This window comes from Helianthus annuus, chromosome 2, assembly GCF_002127325.2.
Source record: "Helianthus annuus cultivar XRQ/B chromosome 2, HanXRQr2.0-SUNRISE, whole genome shotgun sequence".
In the NCBI taxonomy this organism is placed as follows: domain Eukaryota; kingdom Viridiplantae; phylum Streptophyta; class Magnoliopsida; order Asterales; family Asteraceae; genus Helianthus; species Helianthus annuus.
In genome coordinates this window covers 28,420,286-28,429,665 of record NC_035434.2, presented here as the reverse complement: position 1 = coordinate 28,429,665, position 9,380 = coordinate 28,420,286, and the positions used below count along the sequence as shown (strand labels likewise).

Here is a 9,380-nt window from a genome sequence, read left to right as displayed (position 1 = left end):
GTGGTAGACATGAATGACGGAACACTCACTTTGAAGTATAGGGATAAGGAAGTGAAGTTCGGGGTTGGGAAGAGAATAGAGGACGATGACCCAGTCAATTACATGAAGGTTATTGATTCGAGTTTGGATGATGCTCTCCGACGGTGCAACATGGGATGCAAAACATCCCGCTCGGAAAACATATAACCTCACTTTGGGTCTAGCCAACGACCCTTATAAACGTGGCGCACCACGGAGGCATTCCGCGGAACTATCCTGAGTTTAGTTTAATCTTTTAGTTTAATTTTAATTTGCGGGAATGAAACACACTCGTGATGGTAAGGGATAACTAGGGAAACGAGAAACATCGCCCCATGCACGAAAACAGGGTCATCCGACAACAATTTCTTCATTACAGTAAGCTCAGCACGGGCCATGTCCGCCCAACACGGCCCCGTGCTGCACACTCTGCAGAAAATTGCCCAGTTCAAGTAAAGTCACCACGGGGCCGTGTCCAGGATGCCAGTAACATACAATTTTTCTTTTAACACCATTTTACACATTCAATCAACCTAAAAACTTATTTTTGGGACACATTGAGGACAATGTGTAATTTAAGTGTGGGGGGAATGCTAAAACCTTGAATCTTGCAAGTCCTAATAACAAGCCTTACACAAAACTCTATTGGAACCGCTAATCACCCCAAATTTTTTTTCAAAAATTTTCATTTTGTTTACTTGTCTAAGTTTAAGTTGGAAATTGAAGTTCTAACAAGGTTATATTTTTACAAGTTTACAACCGATAGCGTCGTGATAAAAAGAACCAACATAAGAAAATTATGAAAAGGCATGACAAACTTAGTTAAAATTTGATTATATATACTTGATCACATTAAAAACCCTTTCCCACAAAAGTGAGTTTTGAGCCTTTATCGAGCATACAAATACATATCTTTACACTAAATGCTCATTTTTCGTTTCTTGTGTGAATAGCCGCTTGGTTCGTACGACTCTAGAACTTGCCACAACAATACATTCCTGAAGAAACACTGGTTCAACAGACCGGAATCAGTTGGACCAGGGGGTTTGAATCTGCATAAAAGGTTAGTTCTCTCTTAATTGGTTCAGTGGTGATCGAACTTCTTCTCCGGCTATTCTGCAAAACAGAGCACCGTTAGCCTCGCCAAGGGGAGAAGAGGGTTCTCTCCTTGACCCGACTCCGGTGTGAGAATAAGTATTTGTATGGAGAAGATAAAGGTAATTGAGTAGTGAGATTGGATCTGAGTTCATACCTGAAAAGTTCTCCTATTTATAACCGAGAGTTTTGGAGGGAAAATCTGTTATTGAAAAGATAACGGAAGATGCTAACACCGTAGCGGTTATCTTTCCTTCCGTTAAGTCTTTTTACTTTTCGTTAAGTTGCTTTGATCCGACGTGAGTGCACACGGATCACGACTTGATCTACGGTTGGGGAATTGCCACGTGGAAAGTGGTTTGAGTGGAGATCATTCTCCAATTACATGCTATCGTGGTGATTTCAGGAATGTTTGTGATGATGACACGTGTCCAGACGGTTACAACCGTCTGGGTGGTGCACGATCATATTTCTTCTAGAAGATTACTGCTGTAATCTGGTGTGGCACTTTATAGTGTGTACACAGTTGGATAGATCCCAAGTCTGGGTAAAATAATATCCAAGTCTGGATATTTGGGTGGACGTTTTGGTTTCAGGGTTTTGACCCTTGCTAAATAGAAGATGGCGCAAAGGTTCAAGTTTCCCTTTGGGCGCGCGACTATCGTTTGTTAGTTTCTTCCTTCCTTCTGTAAGACCAATGCGCGACCGCGCAAGGTTTAGGAGGGTTGAAAGACCGGTTGGTGGTATGGTCCCTATCTCTTTGTGGGATTTTTGGGACCTTACCCCTTCAATTCCCGATCCTTACCAACTTAAACCCGAGTAAGTAAATGATGGAGGCATTAGGACTAACCCTTTTTTTCTTTCTACACCATTATTTTTCATTTTTTTACCACCTACCCAAAATCCCCCTAGTTAACCCCTTTGAGCCTAAACCTTTTCATTTCTTAACCCAAAACAATCACCCTTTTTACCCACTGATGAAACAATGGTTAACCGGGCAGGGTTAACTCACTGATCTCGTCAAGAAGGGTTAATCCCTTCCTCTCGAGGATCGCTGGCTGGATCACCGGTGGGTTGATCTCCTGCACAAGGAAACAAACCGTGACTCGTAACAAGGAGGATGGGGTGGGGGGTGCTCCTTGTTACTGACGGGTGGTCCATTGGACAACCTTTTGCGATGCTAAAAGACAAGTTTATCCCTCATTTATGTGTGTAATTATCTTGAATTAGATAACTACTGTTGTCTATGTCTCAGGTACGGTTTGGCGGCTTAAATTGAGGAAAAGTGCAGCTTTGGAAGCTTTCAAGTTGAACGGGTTGAGAATGTGGAGCAAAGGATGAACAAAGCACACAATTTAGGTTGCCACCGTAAATTACGGTCCCACCGTAATTTACGGTGGACCTGAAATCCATTTTTGTTCCACCGTAAAACAGTTTCAAGTCACCGTAACAATATCATGTCCACCGTAACTTACGGTGGAGCCGTAAGTTACGGTGGAGTCTGCGAACAATTATGTAACTGCCATCATTAAGTCAGTTTATGGGTGTCTTTTCACCTATTCTCATCATTGGACGTTTGTGAAACACTTTGGGGGCGATTTTGGCTGTCTTGGCTTGGTTCTAAACAATTCCTAACATTCAGTTTGTGTTTTCGATTTGTATGAACATTGAATTGCTTGTTATGATGATTCACCAAGCTATGTGTGGCTAGAACTTACGGTGATCATCTTAGGTGCAGGTTTCTCTTGAACTTTTGTGTGTTTAATTCTGAATTTCTAGAATGATAACTTGTGTTTGCTTGTTTATCATGGTGTATGCATAATTGCTTGTAGCGTGTTAATTGATAGTGCAATTTCTAGTCTCGATCGTACGTTCTTGGTGCCGTTGGCAATCGAGATATCATGGGAAGGGTTAGGGTTGGTTATTGATTAATTGGTCATCGGGAAACAACCTCGCGTTTATACAATCTGAGTACTTTGTTCCCTTTTATCACTTCAATTATCTATAAACGAGTTATGTCTATGTAACTCTTTCTAGTTGGATTACACACAATTGTTTAAAGAAACTGAATCCAAAGATGGTCATTGTCTTCCTAATCTGTTAAACAACTAATTTCAATTTACGCTTAGTTATTAATTTAGTTTCTAAAACAACAATCTCAATCATTGATCTTTAATTTTCTGCAAATTAGGTTAATTGTAGTTTAATTGCAAAGCTATCTAATCGACATATTTTCCACATACTCCCTGAGTTCGATACCCCTTACCACTATCTATAGTTGTTTTTGGGATTAAATTTGCGTGTACCACGACAGCACGTCTGTTACCACTCTCCGGCGTGAGAATCAGTGATCTGCTTGGGAAGCAAAGTATGATAGTAGTAGTAGTGAGAGAGTTGTGAAGAGATACCTCAAAGCTGGTTTGGGGTTTGTATTTATAGCCGAGGAGTGAAGGAGGAGGATGATGGACAGACTGACGAGATGCTGCACCTTTGCAGGTGTGTCAGGCTTGTCGGGTGTGGAGGTTACGCCACGTTAGTCTGTTGCTTACGTAGCCCTGACAGATGACTGTCATTGGTGCTACTTGCACCGTGTTGTCAGTCCCACTTGTTGGGCGTATAGGATGCGGTGTGAGCCGCATCGCTGCCTGCGGTAACATCTGATGTTACCGCGTCCCTTGCTTGCGATCAAGAAATACGCGAGACGCGATGCCAGCCGCATCGTCGCCTGTGGTGACTGTTGTTGTAGTCCAGCTTCCTTGTATTGATAGAAGTGTTCACTGGACGCGGTGCCAGGCCGCATCGCTGTGAATACTTCCGTTTTCATACACCAGATGTGATGCTATGCCGCATCACCCTACCGTTCTCATATTCCAGGTAAGTCCTCCTCCATCACTGGACAGATTGGATTCAACCACTGTGTCGATGCGTTCCCGCACGGACACAAGTAGGTTGTTAGCTAGTGGGGGTTTTGATAAGGGTAATGGTCACTCGCGGTCGATGCTGACGCGCGATCTGGGACCATACCCCTTCAAGTCCCCCCAGTCTAGTGTTGCTGCCATATGCAAGTTGCATGTGGGAGGAGTACTGGTCTATGGTGTTTAGAAGGTAGTTTGGAGTCTGGAGAAGATTCTAGACCAAGTGGATGGTCTTTGCTCTTTGTAAATCAAGTTGGAGGTCTGGAAGGGTCATTTGATGCCTCTTCCGTACCGGTGAGAATGTTTCGTCTGATGCGAAATTCTCAGCCTCTGGTTGGGTGCCACCTGTTGGTGTGTCGAACCAACCTTGAGACCTTGCTGGGCATATGCACAAACTTCGAACCAATCTCTGAGATGTTGGCTGAAGCTGTGCACAAACTTCGAACCAACCTTTGAAGTGGTGAATGAAGAAGAGAGTTTTCTGATGTCATGATTGGACATTAAATGATGATCCCTTTTGTGGGGTGTTCATGTTCTTCCAATTAGCTCTCTAGTAACCGCACGTCCTTTGCGGTTACCTCGTTGCTTGACATTGTTGGCCACGGTTGTGGGAACAATGTTAAGTACTTGCGTCATTGTTGGCCATGTTTGGTCGAACAATGTGATTCTGGATAATGGTCAAATAAACATGGTCATAGGCATGGTAATGCCCACCATTGTTTATTCTATCCGTCTTACAAGTAGGGTAACAAAGTCATAAGCAGACTTGTTACCGCTTATTCGATCGCTTGTTGTTCGACAAGATCTCGTATGATCATTAGGGATCTCGTCCGCATCTCTTCCTTAGGCACCTTCCTTCACGCTCCAATACCGAGGAGTTTTCCTTGAAGTAGTTTCATTCCTCGATGTGAAGACTTAGTTGTGGCTCTTCCGTAGCAACCGTTTGCGGAAGCTATGGTTGTGTCTGCAGCGACTTATGAGTCTCTGCGGTTTTGTCACCCCATATTCGCTTGAAACGGGTGTGTTGCTCGGATATGGCTCTTGAAGGATCAGGAGTCAGGGTTGCTGATGTGCGTACGCATACATTCCTTCCTTCTTCTCGTTAAAGAAGTTGTTTATGCACCCTCTGTGGTTGTGAACTGGACAGGAGGGATTTGAAGCTTGAAGAGAATGAAGGCAATGCGTTTTACCTGTTTCTGAGATGCGGTTCAGTCCAAAGAACAACGCTGGTTCTGAGTATCTGACACACCTGAACGGGCTCGTGTGTGTCATTTCCGCATATTCCACGTGTGATCGTGGGTAGTGCGGATAGGTATTATACCCCCTTATAGTGTGGGGATATATATTTTTGCCTATTTTTAGGGGTATGTAAAAAAACGACATGCGGTATGGGTTATGGTGCGGTATACCAGAGAAACCGCATGCCGCTTATAATTGGATAATGTAGTCGCTCTTTGTTGCATACGTGGCTGATCTCACGTGTGAGTTGGTGGAAGTTGGTGAGATCATTCTGGCATGTGCTGAAATGAAAGGACATTTGCACTGTCCGAGGCATTAAATGCACTGTAGCAAGGAGTGTAAAGGTCTCTCTTGTCAGGTGCGTGGGCGGCCACGCGCGCGTGGTAACTGTCAGCGGAAACGGCACTCGACACGTGGTGTCGTGTAATTCACTCTTTTTGAACGTGATGATTCAGTTTCTCCCTCCGCATTAATTGCGATGGGTATATAAGGGGAAACCGTTCGTGGTTTCCCCTCACTTAGTCGAAATTTCAAAAATTTGCCGGTGAGAGAAAGAATGTTACTTTGTCTTCTCCGATCAATTATTTGAAGTTTCCGGTGAGGTTTTTTGAGTTTTTCGAACTCATTTTCTGTATTTCTGATGGCTGAACCATCGAATCCACACAATGTGGAGGGTGAGAACCCTGAACAGCCGGTAGTGGCGGCTGATGAAGACGAAGATGATGACGTCGATGCTCCCGGTGGTGGGTTACCGGTGTTGAAGTGGTCGAAGGGTGGTTTTCAGACCTTAATGACCACTGTAAAAATGGCTGATGATTGGAAAGCCACTTACCCACAAGAGGGGGACACCGGTGCCGATGCTCTGGCCGGTTATATTACAATGTGGGCAGATTTTTTCACCGAAGGCAACCTTCGGTTGCCGGTGACGGTGTTTGTTGCGGAGGTGTTGGAGTACTATCATCTCCATATCTCCCAACTTAGTCCATTTGGGATGTTCCGAATCAGGAATTTTGAGTATACCTTTCGTGCTCATGGGCTGCCCATTACTGTTGAGAATTTCCGGCGGTTTTACCAGTTGACAGTAAACACCGGTTTCTTCTCTTATACTCAACGTCATGGGAGTTTGAAGTTGATGACACCCCCTAAGGGTGTGACCGGCTGGAAGAAGAAATTCTTCTATGTTAAAGCCTGTGCGGTATATGCCAATATGACTTTCCGGGATATCAATATTGGTGTCACTGATGAAGATATTCCTGTTGCCACTGCGAAGACTGTGGACTGGTTCTCTAGGCTGCGACCTATTGAACTCAAGAAGTTAGACAACAACCAGCTGTGGGTGTTGCGGATGATGCTTACTAGGCCGGACAGGAAGGCAAGGCCCGTTGTGCGGGAAAAAAGTGGTGGTAAGCCTGTTACTCTTTATTGTTTTCCTTGCTTCATTATCCTTGTAGTAATATGCATGCATGTGTTGTATCAGAGCCTGCGAGTGGTCTGTGGAGGATGTTTGAGCCCGATTTCAAGGGCAAAGTTGAGTTGATTCCGGTTGAGCTACGGGAAGGTTTTAATCTGGAAATTGTTGGCAACTTCCGCGTACCCAAACGTGATGTGTTGCAGGAACCCGTGCCAGAAGGCGAAAAAGGTATTTTCTAAGTTGTACTTGTTTTCCAAGTTTACCCTCGTAATTTGTTTGCTTGATTTCTCCCATGCAGCTATCCTTGCGGACTTGGGGAAGTTTGAAAAGCGCATCCCCAAGAAGCATGTGGAGAAGAAGCAGGTGAAGAAAACCGCGCGGTGTCGTGGTAAGGAGAAAGCTGAGGGCTCAGTTGCCCCTCCTCCGGGGTCCCAGGCCGCAGGTACCTATCGATCTTGTTATGGCAGATATACCAATTACGTGGTAGTATCTGATACCCTTGAGGGTTTGGGTGTTCTAGGTAGTGCGGCTGCGAGTGGAACCGCTGCGGCCCCCCCGTTGTTGGTAAGAAGAGAGAACCAGAGCAAACGGCTGCTGGTGGTGGTGAATTGAAGCGTCGGAAGCTGCAGTCTAAAAGGACTGCTCCGGCGCAAAAGAAACCTGCGGTTGCTGCTGGTAAGTATATAACTGTCGCAAGTGTTTTGTAAGCACAACTTGTTTATTGATAGTTATTGCTTTGTTTATATTGCAGAACCCGAAGATGCAGTATATTCTCTCTTTGATGCTCCTTTTTCTCCCTCGCATACCACAGCTGCGGGTGCGGGGGTACCAAAGGAGCCTGCGGCACCTTCTGTCAAGGTGGTTCCTGATCCCCCCATACAGGTGGAGGAAACGGTGGAGAAGACTGCTACCCAGATTTTTGATACTGTGGATTCCTCCAACAACCTGATCAGCCCAACTGATGGTGATGGGTTGGACTTGAGGTTTTCAGATGCTGGGAAGCAGAAAACGGATGCTGAGCCGCAGAAATCTTCTGCTGGTGAGAAGGTTACCGGCTCTTCTTCCGGTGGTGTGGGTTATGATGGGTCTCCAATTCAGCCTCGGGAGTCTGAATTGGAGTATTATTACCGCACCTACACGCAGGATCGAAGTACAGTTTATCACCGACCCCCCTGGACTATTATGCAGGGGGATGATATTTCCAACGATCCTTCCGCGTGCAGGGAGATTCTGGGTGGTCTGAGCACCCCATTTGAAACTGAACGTGCCCATGCTGCACCCCGTGAGCTGCGCATCAACTAACTTTCTACGATGCTAGTAGGAAGTTCCATTGTGGCGAATGCCATTTTGGAAGATTACAAGGTGCTAGGCCGCAGGGAAGAAGAAGCTGCTCGTTTGCGGGCCGAAGCAGAGGAGTTGGTGAAGGCTGCTCGTACGGGTGCGGAGCAGCTTAAAAGAGATAGAGCTGCTTTTGATAAGCAGAAACAGACTGCGGAGTGGGCTGCAACTGCTGAGCTGAAACAGGTTCGTACTCTTGCCAAGTTACTTTCTGATGAACGCAAGAGTTGGGACGAAAAGTTTTCCCATGAGCGCAAGAAGTGGAACGAATCTTGGGCTAAGCAGAATGACAATCTGTTTCGTGCACATCAGGAGTTGATGAATGTCAAGGCGGCGAACGTTGCCTTAGGCAAAGAGAAGGCTGCAGCTGAGGTGATTGCGGTTAAAGCGCAGCAGGCGGAGGCCCGGGCTGTAAAGGCGCTTGAAGAGGCCAAGGAAGCGGGGGCTCGTGCTGCAAAGGCCCTTGAGGAGGCCAAAGAGAGGGAGAGTCGCTCTTCTAAGGCTCTTGAAGAGGCGAATGCCGAGCAGACCCGTTTGAAGCAGGTTGTTAGCAGCCTTCAGGTATGATTCGTTATTCCTGTTGTATTTTTCTTTCCGCCTTTTGAGAATGTTTACTGATTTTGTGAACTGTTGATTGCTTTTTGAAAGGCTGAAGTTCAGACCCGGGAGGTCGCGGTTACAGACCTCACAGCCCGCATGACTGCAGCGGAAGAGCGGGCTAATGCTGCTGTTGAGGCCAGAGATGCTCTGACCTCTTCGTTTAACCAACTGGAGGCTGACCGTGAATGGATGCGGAGTCATGGCATCGCGCGTGTAAGTATCCCTTGCCTTTATATTTGCTTGGATTAGCATGTGAGTCTTATCATCCTTTTATTGCAGATTGTTCAGGCTATCATGGATGCACCTGAGACCGCAACTGGTTTGGACTTGGTCAAGGAACGTGCCCGAGATGCCGGTTTTAAAGCTGGTTACAGCCGCTGTATCGGTCACATAAACGTCATGTCTAAAGGCGGTTACACTGAAGAGCGATCCGGGTTTCGTGACGTGGACACCGAAGCGCGCCTTAACGCGGCTGTTGCCTCCTTTTATGATACGTCCCTCTCTTGCGTGGAGAAGTTGGACGAATGTTTAGAGGCTGCGGATTATGTAGACCGTTTGCGGATGCTGTATGCCGATGCAGAAGAGGAGGATCCCGCTGGTGGCGGCCAAGATGGCGCGGGTACCAGTGGTACAAAATAGGGTTTAGGTTGGCTAGTGTGCCCCCTTTTTTGTTTTCCTTTTGTAAATGTTGGGAACTCTATGTAAATCCATTAAGCACCGCGTGGGTGCTTGAATTTTTTGAATATAAAGTTTGTTGTTCAATT

The 9,380-nt window shown here is 45.9% G+C and overlaps 1 protein-coding gene across 1 annotated transcript; it reads left to right on the top strand.

Moving 5' to 3' along the window:
• The first annotated feature begins 6,474 nt into the window (after positions 1-6,474).
• Positions 6,475-8,865, top strand: LOC110892848. Its single transcript, XM_022139989.1, has 7 exons — positions 6,475-6,548; positions 6,719-6,906; positions 6,977-7,120; positions 7,430-7,828; positions 8,033-8,181; positions 8,329-8,427; positions 8,665-8,865. Exons 1-7 carry the CDS (start codon positions 6,475-6,477, stop codon positions 8,863-8,865), a joined length of 1,254 nt encoding a protein of 417 aa, XP_021995681.1.
• The last annotated feature ends 515 nt before the right edge of the window (positions 8,866-9,380 follow it).

Coding starts and splice junctions, on each gene's coding strand:
- LOC110892848 (XM_022139989.1), top strand. CDS start 6,475: ATGACTTTCCGGGATATCAATATTGGTGTCACTGATGAAGATATTCCT. Junction 7,121..7,429: donor TCCGGGGTCCCAGGCCGCAG/GTACCTATCGAT, acceptor TTTATATTGCAG/AACCCGAAGATGCAGTATAT. Junction 7,829..8,032: donor CACCTACACGCAGGATCGAA/GTACAGTTTATC, acceptor CCATTTTGGAAG/ATTACAAGGTGCTAGGCCGC.